Here is an 18,506-nt window from a genome sequence, read left to right on the forward strand (position 1 = left end):
TCTCAATCTATGTGTTGGCTTACGATGTGAAGAATAAATACTTCTGAACTTACAATTAGTGTGCTAACCGAACCTTGGACTCTGCTACTTATCACTGAGGATGCGGATCAGTGAATAATGGCGCACATCGCCTATGCATAAAAATGGCGACGCATTAAGAAGATACGCTTATCGCTATTTATCGTTAGTACTGCATAATAATGGTGCACAGGGAAAAAAAAGAAAAACGGCACACACTAACGTTATTTATCAATAGCGCCCTACATAAGCCAAACTGCAGACGTTATTTCCCACCGAAACGTTATTTATCAATAGCGCCCTACATAAGCTAAACTGCAGATGTTATTTAACTGCAAAACGGTGAATGGATTTAATGTAACATTGTCAAGGTTAGGGTTAGGCACCACCGGGGGGGGTCTTAGGGTTAGACACCACCAGGGGGGTGGTTAGTGTTAGGCACTAACAGGGGGTGGTTAGGATTAGGCACCACCAGGGGGGTCTTAGGGTTAAGCACCACCAGGGGGGTCTTAAGGTTAGGCACCAACCATGGGGGTCTTAGGGTTAGGCACCACCAGCGGGGTCTTAGGGTTAGGCACCACCAGGGGGGTGGTTAGGGTTAGGCACCACCAGGGGGGTGGTTAAGGTTAGGCACCACCAGGGGGGTCTTAGGGTTAGGCACCACCAGGGGGGGTTTAGGGGTTAGGGATAGGTACAGAGAGGGTTCTGTGTGTTAACGGTAAATAACAATAAGGCTTAAGCGTTAAATAGCGATAAGCGGCAAACGGATTAGCGGCAACACCATGCGCCATTATTCGCAGGTGCCATTTTCACATGGATGCCTGAGGATGAGTATGAAAAATACAACAGTAAAGAGGAAAAGATTGTGAAATATGTTTATTTTTGTATAAAGAATAGTAAAAATATGTTTAGCACAGTAAATAAAACATGAGATTACCTATAGGTATGTTATATTTACCACTTCCATCCAGCAGGTGGCGCATGAATACTATGTTTGCTTTGGACAGGTCTGTGTTAACAGCTTTTGTTCTCAGACCACACTGCAGACTTACTCACTCATGCAGGACATAATCCATATTCATTTTTATAGATGTCATATCAGGAAATGCATACGGTGCTTGCCTTTCTTAGCAGAAAACAATCACACTTTGCAAACTGTGCATTATGATTACTGTGTGTTACATTATTATTTATAGCTATCCTACTGCAATTTTATTGCTTTTCTTCAAGTGTACCTAAACTCTGGGCGTCATTTTTAAATAAAATGGATTTTTATGTTTTCCATGGAAGCATGATTAGCCACATGTCTTTACTTTATCTCTTTGATGTCATGCTCCTCAGATACACTGGAAGATACAGGAGGCTGCACATCTTGGTGTTGATGGCACAAAATGGGTGGGGCCTGCTAGGTGGGTGATGCTACCTAAGGATGAGTGGGTTTCAGATATCTGATGAGTGTTGGTGAACTCAGCCCGCAGCAGAGGGATTTAACTCAACTTGGCCACAGCGCTTCATGCCTCTCTACAGCCTCCCGATACTTCCTCCTTCCAGGTGTGAAGGAAGAAGTGTCTTTAGGATGTAGCATGGCATGGAATGCTGCACCAGAGGTGGGGATCTAGGTAAGTTAGCACCCCTCTGCCACGGGTCATGTCCACCAACATTTTGGTACAGATTTGGATCAGGCAAATCTGAATCTCACACTCACCCAATCATCCCTAAACAAAGCAATAAAGTCAACCCCAGCTGGAATATACTATATTGCTTACATTCCAAAGATATTTTCCTCTTGTGGTCTTTCTTTGTTACAGAGAGGGGCTGTGAGTGGAGTCATGTGACCACTGATCAGACTCCATTTTGTTGTAGCCTCAGAAGAGAAAGATGAAGAAGACAGTTATGGTCATTCCAGTAAAGAGCAGGCGGTTCACGGAGAATCCTCCAGGGGCTGCAAAGATAGAATAAATACAATTATTACGGAGCACAATAGGATCAGCCATGTCTGTACAAATTAAAATGTATAACTTTATGCATGTAAGTTAAAATGTCTTTAAAGGACACCCGAAGCGAAAATAAACTAATCAGATAAACAATTGTATCTATCTTCCTTCTCCTAAAAACTTGTGAACATATTCCACAGTTTTATTTTATGTTTAAATCTACTTTTTAAGTTTTAACTGTTTTATTGTTTTTTTTCAATGACACATTCATTGAAGTATGCCAGAGCTAAAATCGATGAACTATTGACCCTTTTTGTCTCTTTCCTGCTCTCAGAAGCCATTTTCTGCTAGGAAAGTGTTTTATGGTTGGAATTTCTTATCATTGAATTTCACACTGTAGTCACTTCCTGTCTAAGTCAGGCCTGAGTCAGCCACTTACGTACCTGATGTTTTACTCTTTCAGGCAGAGAAAGTAAAAAAAGGAACACAGCCTAGTTATTTGTGTGCTAGGCACTGTACATACCCATGTCTATCTCATCATGTCACATGTCACTTCAGGTATCCTTTAAATAGAACCCGAGGTGTGAGACCTATGGAAGCTGCTATATTTATTTCCTTTTAAACAATACTAGTTACATGGTTAAGAGTTATGGTTAAAGGGAACCTGAAGTGAGTAAAATTATTTAAAATAAACACATGATGTACCTGCAAATGAATATTACATACTTACCTCGCAGTTAGTTCCTGTCAGAAGCTCACCATGTTCTTCTTACAGTGATCCCTTCCAGTTCTGACTTCTGACAATATTTTGTCAGAACTGAAATATACCAGTTGCTGTCAGTTACTGTGTTTCCCCGAAAATAAGACACTGTCTTATATTAAATTCAGCCCCAAATAACATGCTACGTATTATTTTCGGGGGGGGGGCTTACAATTTTGTTCCTTAGTGGCAGCCCCAGCCAAGTAAAGCCATTCCCTCCCTCCCTCCCTCCCTGATGTGCTGCCCTGTAGTTCCCTGGTCAAGGACGGCAGCCCCAGCCCAGTAAAGCCAGGGAGAGGAAGCTGGACGCTGCGGAGGAAAGATGTTAACGCGGGCACGTCGGAAGCCGGTGAGTTTCTTCTGCTGTAACGGTAATGCTCTGCTCACGACTCTGCAGAGGGAGGGAGCGAATGGGAGGGGGACAACAAACTAGGCCTTATATTCGGAGGATGTCTTATATTTCAATCTCGCTTAAAATATATGACACGTCTTATTTTCGGGGGATGTTTTATTTTAGGGGAAAGACGTTATATATCAGCAGCTGTCAGTTACAACTGAATGTGCAAGGTAATGTCCATGCTTCCCTATGGCTCAAGTGGGTGATATTACAGTTAACAGTGTGCTGACCAGGAAGCTGTTATGGGGTAATGGCTATTTTTAAAATGGAGGACAGAGAATTCCCTTGATCACAGAGGACAAACAGGATGCAGGAGAGGAGAAAGAGATTGAGGAGGTGACTACACAGGAGGTAAGTATGACTTGTGTATGGTTATTTAGAGTTTTTATTTTCAGTTCAGGTTCTCTTTAAGGTTAGGAGTTATTGGAATCATCTTTTTGTCTTATGCAGCATGACAAATTTGGGCATTCAAACTAGAACAAAAACGTTTGACATTATTATTGGTGATAATCTCAGGGATCCCCTAAGATCATGGTGGTGCTTTCAAGAGGAACCTTACCTGATTGCTAAATAGGGGGTGGTCTCAGCAGGTGGCCAAATTTGTCACGCTCGAGCGGACAAGGGGATGAGCATGACCTTTAATGGCAGAGCTTCGGCAGTAGTGGGGCGGAGTTAGCTACATGAACCCACCATATATAAGTTGAGCCTGACATGGGTAATTCAGCTCTGACTTGGGCCATTATGATGTCCGGGGGGGGGGGGGGGCGTTATGATTTGATGTGGGTGGGGCTTGTACATACTTTTGTTAGTGCAGTGTTGCCAACCTCAGAAATACATTTTTACTGACAAAGCACCAAAAATTTACTGACAGAACACTTTTTTTTACTGACATCTAATATTATTGAAATTCAATGAAATATATCACACATTCGCCCTACGTGCAATACACCGGCAACTACTTGGGGCGCGAATGAGGAAGAAGAGTGCGGTGGCGGACACCGGACAGGTGAAGTAATAATGCACGGCATCTGGAGGGGTGGGGGGGTCGGGGTGGGGGAGACTTTGATACATTTACATTTGGAGGGATGCAACCAGGGGTTTCCTTCACATTTGTTCTTGATTATCGCAGCCCTTACCGCTGCACACCTGATTGAGCATGCCAACCTGAGATTTTCCAGCATGTGTGATTGTTACATGCGATCGATACATGCAACCGATTTCAGCCCGAAATTGGTTTGATTGTCAACTAGACATGCTCTTGATGGCACCGATTTTTATAATATCAATAATAATAGTCTTATCTGATGGTTTATCGGCCGCCAAGTCTACAGATGTATGGCCATTGGCCACCTTTAGCTAGATCAGTGTACATACCAGAGTGATACGTGAACTGATAAAGAGAGAGGTTTTTAAAAAAAAATGTTCATGGACTTTACTGACAGCCCAGATTTGTTGACTTTTTTACTGGCTGTCAGTAAATTTACTGACGGTTGGCAACACTGCTGCACTGTTGTATAGCATTCCTGAGGATGCCCTTCGGGGTGAAACATGTAGAGTTTGTCATTACATATATGGTTTAATCCTCCTCACTAGTGATGGGAACAAATTCCGCATAGTCATAATTTCGCATCATAATTCGCAATTACAATTGCAAAATTTTAATGCAAAATCTCTGGAAAATTCATAATAAATTTCCCATGTATACTTAATTCATCCATAATTTTGCGTAATTTCGACAAATTTCTCATAATTTTGAGCCGTCTTTGGCGGTTAATAGCAAATCCCCCATTCATACTATCATTAAAAGACCTTGTTGTTTTTAAGAAAATTGGTTTTAAAAATGCAAAGAAAACGTTTTTTAACTGTAATTTTTCAGAGATAAAAACATTTTTCTTTGCATTTTTAAAATTGATTTTCTCAAAAACTACAAGGTCTTTTTGAATTTTTTTCTCCTTAATTTATGTAGCAATTTTGGTGTCAGTGGCACGTGTGGGGCTTTGCTATTTGCTGCTAAATTTAGCACAAAAGTATGTGAAAATTACACTAAAATTTACGCAAAATTACATATGATTACATAAAATCACTTGAATTTGTAAATAGTTGCGTATAGGCGTAAATGCGAAAATTGTGTGTGGAAATTTTTGTGTAATTAGCTGATTACGATCATCACTACTCATTACCTATAAAGGAAATTTGAGAAAATTATAGATTTTTTTGAATATCTAAACCATAATCCCGCAGGCCTTAAAGCGGAATATAACCCTGCATTTCAACTTTGCTCTAAAACATTATTTACAGCATATTATATGCAACCAGCATTTTTTTTTTTTTTTTTTACTAGACCAGCATTGGAAGGGTTACACAGTGCTTTAAAGTTCCGTGGATAGAAATGCAGACGCATCCAAAGTTTAGATAGATACATTTAAGTAAACACAATGTAACAAGTGGTGAATGTTACACACTCTCTGGCTGTCCTCCAGCTCCTGCACAGTCAGAGAGTGTGTGTCACATTCCACACTTGTTACATTGTGTTTACTTAAATGTATCTATCTAAACTTCGGATGCGTCTGCATTTCTATCCACGGAACTTTAAAGCTCTGTGTGTAACCCTTCCAATGCTGGTCTAGTAAAAAAAAAAAATGCTGGTTGCATATAATATGCTGTAAATAATGTTTTAGAGAAAAGTTGAAATGCAGGGTTATATTCCGCTTTAAGTTCACTTTCCAGTACAATCCAATGTTCATAGAATTCTTTGACCTGTTTTTTTTTTATTGATCAAAACCAGATAAAAACAAAAGCACATTTTAAAAAAGTGGACACCAACAATTATATACATTTTAACACTTCCACCACAAATCCTGGATCCAAAACACACCTTACAGTGATTTCAAATGTATACCTAGAAATTGCACAGACTACACTGACTAATGACTATGAGACACAATCACGGGTTCTAGTGCAAAAAATCAAAGATAAAAAATAACTGAAAATGAATTAAAAATGCCAGATTCAGAGATAAACACCCTAAACCCGACTAAACAAACACCACAGTAAATCCATCTAACTTTGACACCAATCTACGATTCATCGCCAGGTTCAGTGCCCAGCACAAAAGCATAAGAAGCATCCTCACAAACAACTGGGAGATACATGAAGGCCCACTCTTGAGACCGATTTTACCTAAAGCTCTTACCTTAGCATTTAAAGGACAACTGTAGGAAGAGGTATGTGGAGGCTGCCATATTTATTTACTTAGTTGCCCGGCTATCCTGCTGATTATCTGCATCTAATACATTTAGTCAAACCACGAACAAGCATACAGCAGATCAGGTGTCTCTGGCATTGTTGTCAGATCTGACAAGATTAGCTGCATGCTCGTCCCTGGTGTGATTCAGACACTAATGAAGGCAAATAGATCAGCAGGGCTGCCAGGCAACTGGTATGGTTTAAAGAGACTCTGTAACAACATTTTCAGCCTTATTTCTTCTATCTTATAAGTTCCTATACCTGTTCTAATGTGGTCTGTGTTACTGCAGCCTTTCCTAGTTGCACAGTGGCTGCATTATCTCTGTTATATGATCTAATCTTTTTTCCTCTGTTGTCTTTGTCGGGCTCAGACACTCAGGCTGGAATGTGCAGCTCTGTTTGTGATAGGATAGAAGCTATACACACCCTCTCCAGCCCCCCTGCAGGCTTTGTGTGAGTCACAGAGTGAGCTTCTCTCAGCCTATCACAAGCTGGTAACAGCCATGTCTTTTGTTTGTAAACACTGCCTAAAACTGGCAATTACAATCCAGGATTGCAGTAGGGAGTGGCAGAAACAGCACAGAGGGGTCCAGGAGAACATAATGAATAGAATGGTATGTTTTTTATTGTAAGAATTTTAGAGTACAGATTCTATTTAAAAGGAAATAAATATTGCAGCTTCCATATTCTTCTCACTACAGCTGTCCTTTAAGAGTGCTAAGAGTGCTAAAAACCCACGCAATATTCTAGCTCAGGGCAAGTTAAAAACAAATAGCAAACCCCCACTCAACAACCCCCCCCCCCCCCCCCCCTGTGTCAGTTTTATGTTATGCTTTAGACCAGTTCCAGGGTGTTGTGACTACGGACCTCACACCCAAGACTAGGATACTGTGTCAGTTCTATGTTATGCTTTAGACCAGTTCCAGGGTGTTGTGACTACGGACCTCACACCAAAGACTAGGATACTGTGTCAGTTATATGTTATGCTTTAGACCAGTTCCAGGGTGTTGTGACTACGGACCTCACATCCAAGACTAGGATACTGTGTCAGTCATATGTTATGCTTTAGACCAGTTCCAGGGTGTTGTGACTACGGACCTCACACCCAAGACTAGGATACTGTGTCAGTTCTATGTTATGCTTTAGACCAGTTCCAGGGTGTTGTGACTACAGACCTCACACCCAAGACTAGGATACTGTGTCAGTTCTATGTTATGCTTTAGACCAGTTCCAGGGTGTTGTGACTACGGACCTCACACCCAAGACTAAGATACTGTGTCAGTTCTATGTTATGCTTTAGACCAGTTCCAGGGTGTTGTGACTACGGACCTCACACCCAAGACTAGGATACTGTGTCAGTTCTATGTTATGCTTTAGACCAGTTCCAGGGTGTTTTGACTACGGACCTCACACCCAAGACTAGGATACTGTGTCAGTTCTATGTTATGCTTTAGACCAGTTTTAGGGCGTTGTGACTACGGACCTCACACCCAAGACTAGGATACTGTGTCAGTTCTATGTTATTCGTTAGACTAGTTCCGGGGTGTTGTAAATACGGACCACACACCCAAGACAAGCACTGTACTTCCTTGGTTCGCCACTAGGCTGTAGTGAGATAGGATCTCACAGCCAGATAGAGCAAATCTGTTCATATTAGTAGCAGGGCTTCCTGCAACCAGGCCTAGGTCCCTCTCCTAGGAAGCCTTTGGCCTAAAGGAATTCACCCACGGCTAGGGGTGAATTTCCTTCTCCTCACTGCCTCCAGTCTTCCTGGCAGTTCCCTCTCAAAGTGTTACTGTTAACCTATACACTCACGTCTCAGGTGTCCAGAGGTTAGACATACCTGGATTATTGGTGATTCTGCAGATCATCCATAATCTGGTGTATATCTGCATTATTGGTGAGTCTGCAGCCCACCAATAATCAGATTCTCTCTGCGTGTTGACACCGATCGTTACACAGACATAAGGTTAACATCCTGTGTTTACACCTTAGCTGGTCTGCTTGGCAGATGAGATTCCAGAGGTGACAGCTGAGAGATCAAATTACAGTTGTAATTACGGTAGTCACAGATGAAGGGGAATTGGACAAACTAAAGTCTCAAAATACACACAGGGTGCATTTCTCTGTGTTTTCCTTCTGTCCTGTGCAAGAGTTCAGCTCCACTTTAAAATGTTATTGTACCCATTAGATTTCTCTATTCCCTCCTAACACATCAGATTGCAAAGTTTGATCGAATTTACATAGACCAATGAATATTGTTTTAAATTAACTCTGTAGCTAATAGTATTGTTGTTATATTTTATCTAGGAACATAATTGGCTATATTATCACTGTCAGCATTAATTTGGCTACGTTATTATTATTATTATTAATCACATTCACTTCCCCTTTCCCGGGACAAGTAACTACGTCCCTTTAAAATGCCATATCTCCGAACAGGGACTTAGCGATGGTTACCATTACTAATCACTTGCCAGCAAATCAATGAAAGGGAGCACAGTTCCCGCTCATTGATCTAAGTCCCCAAGTGAATGACCGCGCCCATCTATTAGACTGTATAGCCATTCAAAAAAATGATACTTACACACCCATGCATTACTTCCTCTTTGTGTAGTCATACTACGCATACGGAAGATATGCATGAGGACATCTTGTGGCCAAATGGTAAAATTACATCTACACACTTTTTTTTTTTAATGACATTTTTTTACATTTAAAATTACCCATTACCTCCCACACTCCCCAATAGTTACCCCAAAAATGTCGGGAAACAAATATATATATACAATTAAAAAAAATACATGAATAGTTACCTTAGTGACTGAACTTTTTTAATATGTATGTCAAGAAGGTTTATTACTGTTACTTTATAAATGATGGGCTTGTAATTGGGGATGGACAGAAAACTTTTATTTCCAAATAAAATATTGTCGCCATACATTGTACTAGGGAAATATTTTAAACGTTCCAATAACCGGGACAAATGTGTAAATAAAATGTGTGGGTTTTAATTATGGTAGCATGTATTATTTTAAAACTATAATGGCTGAAAACTGAGAAATAATGAATTTTTTCAATTTTTTCTTATTTTTCCTGTTAAAACACATTGAGAATAAAATCATTTTTAGCAAAAAAGTACCCCTCAAAGAAAGCCTAATTGGTGGTGAAAAAAACAAGACATAGATTGCCTTGTTGTGATAAGTAGTAATAAAGTTTTAGGTGAATGAATGGAGGAGCGCTGACAGGTGAAAATTGCTCTGTTTTTGTAAGGGGAAAAACCCTTGGAGATTAAGTGGTTAATGCTATTGTCATTACCATAACCTGTATTTTTATTCAAATAAATCTTCTATGGTTGGTGTCACTGTTATTATAGTGATGAGAAATTAGAAGCAGCACTCGTGTTGTCTTTCACCAGGGCCGAGCCGAGGCAGAGGCGAGAGAGGCTCCAGCCTCAGGGCGCAGTGTAGGAAGGGGCACACTCAGCTCAGCTATCATTTCTATATTGTGTTTGAAGCAGAGAGAAATAAGAGAAGTGGATACATGACAGTGACTGCAAGCCAGATAACTAGAGATTAAGGTGTTGGGGGCCCTGGGGAGCCTCTTAGTGTAATAACAATCAGTGTGTGACAGCTGGGGTGGGAGGGATGGAGGGGCACAGTTTGGTCTCTCAGCCTTGGGTGCTGGAGGACCTTGTCCCTGCTCTGTCTTTCACCTACGTACTCACACCGACATTCACAAAGACAATCTGTCCTTTGTACTTCATGTCCTTTTGGTGTACAGTACTTTAAATATCTTTCTCCATTTTTACCACTAGATGGCAACAACATACTGGAAACAAAGGTTGTGAATATTCTGCTTTAAAGTAAATGTAATAAGAAAAAAAAAAGCCAGATACTTACCTATGGAAAGGGACGGCTCTAGATCCTATAGAGTCTTTCCTGTCTTCTCTTGCTCCCTTTGTTCCAGCGGTGTCGCCCCAGTTGTTTGTACTTGCCTGTGTGCCCTCGGGAGCTTTGGAAGCAGTCGTGTACTCGAGTTCTTCTTAAGACATGCTTCTCCATACTCAGGGCCGGATTTATACTTTTTTACCGACATAGGCCATCTGTCACCAGTCGCCCTCCCCCCCTTTCTTCCACACATACATATACCAATACACAAATTCCACTTTTCTGGCGCCCTAGGCCATGGCCAAGTGGCCTTGCCAGAAATCCGGCCCTGTCCATACTGCGCATGCGTAAGAAAGCAACCAAACGCGATCATGCATGCACAGTACGGAGCCACTGGGACCTGATACAGGAACCTGCACCTGCCTTCAGAAGCATTCATGGACACGAGTGCTTCTGCGGACAGGCATCTCCATACTGCGCATGCGTAAGCGCGCAAACAAGTGTGATCACGCATGCACAGTACAGAGCCGCTGGGACCTGATACAGGAACCTGCATCCATCTTCAGAAGCATTCATGGACACGAGTGCTTCCGCAGACAAGCATCCCTATACTGCACATGCATAAGCGCACGCACTCACTGTGCGGAACCGCCCATCTACGGAAACACTCGACTACACAATTGCTTCAGAAGCCTCCAGAAGCTGCAAATTAAATGGAGTGCATTAGACAACCGAATGCCCTCTCTTTGTAATGAAGAATTACTTTTTGTACTGTTTGGCATAATTTTAATCTATTTTAGCAGACCTAAAAAAATCCCAGTTGACAACATTTTTGTAGCATTTCTACACTTATGAATGGCCTTATTTGCTGCTGTCACAACCTCCTCCAAAAGCCAGAAGAGTCGTGGAGCAAACAGTTGTAATTACATAAGAAAATACGCTCAGAATCACATAATGGGAATATTGTCCCTATTTACATATGAAAGTAATACTGAAGCTACCCTAAAAAATAATATAAAAAAATAGATAACCACATATAGAGGCGACCGATTAGAGCCTTCCTGTAACAGCCGGCGGGGATACCGCCGCGGCGGAGAGCGGCAGAGACACCGTCTCCACGTGTCAGCCGGCGGCGGTCCCCGCCTCGCTGTCACACAAAGGTCCTTCGGCCGCAAACAGGGCACGCATTACGCGTGCGCGCGCCCGGCGGCAGGACCTTTATGCAGCTAGACGGGGAGTCCGCTGACTTGCCGGTCAGCTGACTCCAACTAGCTGTTGGATTGGCTGGGCGGCTGGGTGGCGCTGCAGATGCGCTTCCAGCATATAAGGAGCTTGTGTCCAGTTGCTCCTCGTCTGCTGTCGTGAATACATTTGTGTTAGCGCTCAGACCTTAGTCCAGTTTCCTAGGTGTTGATACCAAGGACGTCACACCTTAGATTAGGATTGTATTTGTATACTGTATTTACCTGTGTTTTGACTCTGGCTATCCCTGACTACTCTTTACTCTAATCGCTCTTGTACTTTTGCCTATCTGATTCAAGTTGCCGACCCTGCCTGTTTACCGACTTTGAATCAGCCTTCCGTTTCTGTACTGCTGCCGCCTTCTCTGTTGCCGAACCTCTGCTTGTCTGACCTTTCTCCCTTCGGTGGAACGTCTCCCACTGTAGGGTTATCTCTGAGGCTTGCCTCTCCGAGACGCCTGCCCTAGCAGACAATTACTGCTAGGGGCCGAGATTCCTTTCTTTGCCTGGTTTGAGGATCTCACGTACGGGGTTCCCATTCAGAGGTAACCACACCTCTGAGGAATTGCCGTGTGGTGGATATTTCCACGATATTGTGAACTATTACTGTCGTTAGTATCATTTACTGTATTAGGTGTCCAGAGGTTAGTTACACTTGTATTATTGGTGATTCTGCAGATCATCAATAATCAGGTGACATCTGTATTGTTGGCGATACTGCAGATCACCAATAATCAGATTCTCTCTGTTTGCTGACACCGATCCTTACACTTCCCAGTCCTCTCTCTGTGCCCTCGACCCACCGCCATTGTCTTCTCTCCCATCTTGAAGTAATTCGACCAGCAGGTTGAACGCACCTCTGTTTGTCTTCTTCAGACTCTTCAGAAGATTCCCAAAGGTGCAAAAATTTCACCAGGAGACAATGGTGGCCCGATGGCATGGAGAGGGGACCAGGAAGTCTCTAAGGGATCCAGAGCTTTCCCCTTCCATAGATTAGTATATATCTTTTTTTATGGACTGGTCTCTGATTTCTGTCCTCCTGTATTGTTATTTTTGGTCACTACCTCAGGACGTGCATGCCATGCCTGCTGCCTTCCTTGGATGTGTGGTGGTAGCCATTTCTCAGGCTCCAACTCCGGACCGGAATCGAACCCTCATTCCCCGGCCATTACCCTGGGTCACAAATGGCAGACTTGCCCGACCTCCATATGATTCTCGTGAAAGGCAAGTGGTGTAATCACTGAGTGAGGAAGAGCAATCTCGCCATGTTGCGCAGTAGTCCAGCACGGCCTTCACTACACAAACAGATGTTTGCGGTGCGTTACACAGTGAGTTTGGTCTGTCAGTGTGAAGCAGAACTCTAATTACACTCCCTGATTGATGTATACAATGCAAGATGTTTTAAAGCACTTTAGGCCTGCAATTTAGCATTCAATGTGATTTCTGCCCATAAAAAGCTGCTTTGCGTCAAATCCAGATTTTTCCCCGGGACTTTTGGCAAGTATCCCACTCCGCCATGTCTCCCTCCAGGTTTTAGACCCCTTGAAACATCTTTTCCATTACTTTTGTGCAGACGCGTATCTGGAGGGATGCATGCATGACACGTGCCCCAGGCGACCTCCCTCTTCAATCATCAAGGGGGGCGCAGTGCTGCTGACAGCATTCCTGAGTCTAAGGGAGTAACAATCATCCAGCAGCCTGCCCGTCTCAGCCTTTGTCTTATATCTACATTACAAGCTATTGAGAGGTGAGCTCCGAAGTTTTCCCTCACTCCCTACCATGTCTCAGTCCCCGGAGATAGCAGCAGATGCTCCTGGTCTGGAGGTTACAAGATCTCACATCCATTCAGCTCTGTCATTCACACATTCCTCAGCCTTATCTTAGTGTGCTGTTTACTTACTTTTATTTATGGCACTCTCTGCACTTTAACCATTATCCTGCTGGCATCTCTGTGGCCAGATTTAACAACCTCTCTCTTGTACAGTGTACCTCAGTTGTTAAAATGCATTATATTTCTAGCTCAGTACCTATCTACTGATATTTAATAGGTTGTCAGCCTTTTATTATGTTATAATTGTCACTGCAAATGTTTCATTGCTTTCATTCATATGAGAGTGGTGGCTGCCATATTTATTTCCTTTTAAACAATACTGGTTGCATGGAAATCCTGCTGATCCTTCTGGTCACTAGGGTCTAAATCACACACCTGAAACATGCATGCAGCTAATCTTGTCAGATGTGTTATAGACATTTGATCTGCATGCTTGTTCAGGGTCTATGGCTAAGGCGGGGATCACACTTGTTTTTCAGTTTTCAACTCTGCTTTTTCTGCACACATTTTCTGCACACCAAGTGTGTTTCTATGCAGAAAAACGTGTGCTTTTTTCACAACAGCTAATGTAATTGATACAGAAAACTGACAAAATGTGCACAATTATCATGCAGAATGTCAGTTTTTTTTCTGTGCAAGAAAAACACATTAAGTGTGAACTAGCCCCTTGATTAACATGAGTTTTCAGTTCTACTGTGCAGAAAACGCTTATGAAAACAGTCAAGTATGTTCCCTGCCTTAAAGTATTAGAGGCAGAGGATCAGAAGGATAGCCTCATTTATTTCATAGTGACTGTTACATTCTGGTATTTGTGTGTGCGTGTGTGTTCTGAATGCATGATGGGGTTACCCTGTCCAAAAAGGTTAGACAGGATGCTGTTGATTGTAGGTGTGTGTGTGTGTGTGAGTGTGTGTGTGTGTGTGTGTGTGTGGGGGGGGGGCCTGGGGGGCGCAATTTTAGTATTTGTCATGGGCGCTGTCTTGCCTAGATACGCCACTGCTTTTGTGGCCAGCATAAGTGTTTCTAGTTTTCTAAGCCTCCCCATTGAACTCTATTGCGGTTCGCGAAGGTTCGCGTGAACCGAACCTTTTGCGGAAGTTCGCGAACCCGGTTCGTGAACTGAAAATCGGAGGTTCGGGCCATCTCTAGTCTTCAGTTACATTAGCAATGACTCACAACCAAGCACCTACCAAAATTCAGCACTCTCTTTCTTTGTGTAAGCTTGATATAGGAGTCCTAAAACTAGAAAAGCACTAAAGTTGTTTTCATTGCAAAGTCAGTCCAATTACAGCAATGACTGAATTCTTAGAATGGGACCAAGTTGAATTATAACATGGGGCCATTTGGTGATTCTAGGGGGACTGCACTTAAGGCCCCTCTATATCTAATGAAAAACAAAAATGTGCTTTCCTAAAACAGAAAGAATTTGCGATAATTCAGGTTGGAGTGAGCTTGAGATGTCTCCCAGAGCACCACTGCTGAATATATGCAAATTAACCATTGTACCCTTAGAAGCTAAACACACCTCCAGAACCGCTGGAATGCAATGATGTGTCAGCTTGTTAAATTGTACAGAGCCATAATAATCCAACATGCATACAGACTGTTTCGGATTGTTTGATCCTCATCAGTGCATGGCATGGATTAATTTGGCTCTATGGAGTAGGGCTTGTAAACCGAGAGGTACAGACTAACCAGCAAGCTCATGGTGACCCAGAACTCATTGGAGTGTGTAAGGGACTACAATGGTCCTAAAAGCCCCCTTACTAAGATGTTAAGAAAAACAAAAATGTGCTTTCCTAAAACAGAAAGAATTTGCGATAATTCAGGTTGGAGTGAGCTCGAGATGTCTCCCAGAGCACCACTGCTGAATATATGCAAATTAACCATTGTACCCTTAGAAACTAAACACACCTCCAGAACCGCTGGAATGCAATGATGTGTCAGCTTGTTAAATTGTACAGAGCCATAATAATCCAACATGCATACAGACTGTTTCGGATTGTTTGATCCTCATCAGTGCATGGCATGGATTAATTTGGCTCTATGGAGTAGGGCTTGTAAACCGAGAGGTACAGACTAACCAGCAAGCTCATGGTGACCCAGAACTATATCTAATGCATTGACCATAACTGCTCTGGTGCTCTGGTGATGTCATCATTAATGTGGCTTATGGAAATGCCTCGGTATACAGTGGACCAGAAACGATCTCAGGTCAGGCTGAGGAGCTCGGAATTGGCCCAGCACAAAGTTGCACACTGTTGGCATACAAGCAGGAACTTTTTGCATCTCATTGACCATCTGTAGTCCTAAGAACCCCCTCACATTTACCTAAGCAACCACCACTGTAGACCTTATTACTCTTACCTGAACTCTTCTCTGGAGTGCATGTAGGAGAACTCTGTTTCTCACCTGAAAATACAGAAACAGGACAGGGAATCAGAGGAAAACCCATAAATACTGGCTGATAGGTCTCAACAGGGTGAGTAATAAAGTTATGAAGAATTTTTCAAGTGGACCTAAAGAAATGTAAACATCATGTACTTAAAGAGACACTGAAGCGAAAAAAAATATATGATATAATGAATTGGTTGTATACTATGAATAATTACTAGAAGATTAGTGTAAGGCTTGGTGGTGTATTCTCCACAGTCAGCATGCAACGCATGAGCTGACGTGGAGGAGGTACACACACTAGCACACGGAAACAGGTTATCCCTAGTATAGTGGAGGGGAGGACTGACTCCAATAGGAGATTGTGGCGCACAGAGCCGGTGCAGATCCGACAGCCACAAACAATACTTTCGCTATAACGTCTCAGCGCAAGGTAGCGCTGAGCTCATAAACCAGAACTGAGGAGATCAGGACAGGTAGACAGAATGAACGCTTGCTAGCCAGCCGCTACTCAGCGACAGCAAGCGTCCACAACGAGACAGACTGGAATGAGGCAGCCAATGCGTTGCAGCGATGGCGTGCCTCACAAAGACAGGACAGGATAGTCAGGAAATAGCAGGATCAAGATAGATGAACGTAACACAGACAAATATACAATAAGTATGTTTTCCTAGCGTATTACAATTACAGCTATCAAAGAAACTATTTGTAACGTCTGACTAACATATGTATATATCGGCAATGAACCGATATATGACATAAGCAGGAACGCTGACTAGGACTGGAGTAATACAGGGAACAGGACTCAGAAGGATTCGCTATCTCTTCGCAGAGATGAACGCAATCCACAAACGGAAACAGAACAGGATTCAGAAGGATTCGTTATCTCTTCGCAGAGATGAACGCAATCCACAAACAGTAACAGAACAGGATTCAGAAGGATTCGTTATCTCTTCGCAGAGATGAACGCAATCCACAAACGGTAACAGGACAGGATTCAGAAGGATTCGTTATCTCCTCGCAGAGATGAACGCAATCCACGAACAGGACCAGGAGCAGGATACTAGCTCAGCACGGGTGCTCACGATACGCGCAAACTACCAAAACGTGCTGGAAAGCTGACAAACTGCACACAGGATATAAACAGTTCGTGTACGTATACATCAGCGACACTAATGTATCAACGTAACACGAATACAAGAAAAATAATAAACGTGCTGGTATGCATATATATTGGCAATGAACCAATATATGATGCAAAGACCAGCAAAGTATCTTTAGAACAAGAAACACGATCGGGGCTGAAGCGACAGCAAGACAAGCTTAAACTGAAGCTATGAGAACCCGAGGAAACCCTGCAGGAAGCAGATCTTTATACTGAGGTCATCCAATGGGAGCAGACATGCAGATTCCCACACAGGTGAATGATAATCAGTCACAAGCTGACAGCAGGGAAAGGCAGACAAAGCTATGCAGTTTGCATGGAAAGAGATCAGAACTGCCTGAGCTGCAGCACTACTACTTCCAGCAATACCTGCTGCAGCAGCGATCATGACAGTACCTCCCCCTTTAAAAGCGGATTCCAGACGCTTTTCAAAACTGAAATTCCCAACAAAACAGTCTGACTGATAATTCATGATGACCGGGACAGCCCGGCAAGACCAAATTCCAGAATCAGTCCCCACAAGACTGGACCCATCAGAACCAGAACCTACAGAACCATACCCATCAGTACCACAAGCCCCAGTGTGACACCCATCAGAACCATGATTTCCAGAAGAAAGCCCTCCGAAACTCCCTGAGCGATACCCACCACCTTCCAAGAACCGTTCAAAAACGCCAAAGCCTTTGCAATGCCCACCAGGATTGTCTTTACCAACACATAACCCACTGTTGAACCAGTCCAAGGCACCAGGACAAGTTTCCTCAGAGATCTCCCAGAACACTTCGAAGCTCCAAAGAGACCCCCATAGGTCAGAACGCCCCTTAGGCTCACATAGAGAACTATCAAGAACCCCTATGGAACCTAGGGCAATTCCCGAGTCAGGGCCACAGGGACAAACATCAAGATCAGGGCTTTCAGAGACCAGAACCATCTCTGGGCATGCAGGCAGACTGGCAACATCAGAACATGTTCCCACTAAGGAAGCATCAGGGCACGCTAACACCTTAGACACACTTGGGCATTCTGGCACACAAAGAACATCTGGGCACACTGGCACAAGAGAAACCTCTGGGCATGTCAAGGAACTGTGAGCCTCAGGGTCAGCCAAGACAGGACCAAAACCAGGACCGGCCAAAAAAAAATCATCATGACTAGACTTCGCAACTACTGGACTTTCACACAAGAATGCAGGATCAGACTTAGATGTCGCTGATTCCAGCAAAGTCAGTAACAAATCAGGTTCAGGGGCACTAACAAGACGGGACAAATCTTCTGATGTATGCACTGAACCAGATAGGGACTCCACAACTACCTCTGGACTGGACAGAGACTCATCTAATACACTGGATTGGAGCTCATGAGGGGCTGCAGAACAAATCAGTATTGCAGCAGCCCCCACTGGACCAGGCAAAACTGAGGGATTCCCTGGACAGGAAGGGAACTCCGGAATCTCTGCCACACCGGCCAGAGAATCGGAATTTCCCAAGATACCAGACGGGTTTTCAGGAACACTTACTAAATCAGACTGAAATTCTGAGACTTCTGTTATTTTGACCAGAGAATCAGAATTATCCATGTTACAGGGCAAGACTTCTGAAACATGCAGAGGACAGGGCTGGAGTTCCTCGGC

General features: G+C 43.1%; 1 protein-coding gene across 1 annotated transcript in view; it reads right to left on the reverse strand.

The window, feature by feature from the left end:
* Positions 1 to 877: 877 nt before the first annotated feature.
* Positions 878 to 18,506, reverse strand: part of LOC137542534 (ecto-ADP-ribosyltransferase 5-like) — a 118,993-nt gene continuing 101,364 nt past the window's right edge. The window contains exons 4-5 of the mRNA XM_068264527.1: positions 15,685 to 15,729; positions 878 to 1,960 (exon numbers count right to left, since the gene is read on the reverse strand). Coding sequence (XP_068120628.1) covers positions 1,884 to 1,960; positions 15,685 to 15,729 — 122 coding nt within the window. The 3' untranslated portion in view covers positions 878 to 1,883. The remainder of the gene's footprint in view (positions 1,961 to 15,684; positions 15,730 to 18,506) is intronic.

The sequence above is a fragment of the Hyperolius riggenbachi genome, chromosome 2, assembly GCF_040937935.1.
Source record: "Hyperolius riggenbachi isolate aHypRig1 chromosome 2, aHypRig1.pri, whole genome shotgun sequence".
NCBI lineage: Eukaryota > Metazoa > Chordata > Amphibia > Anura > Hyperoliidae > Hyperolius > Hyperolius riggenbachi.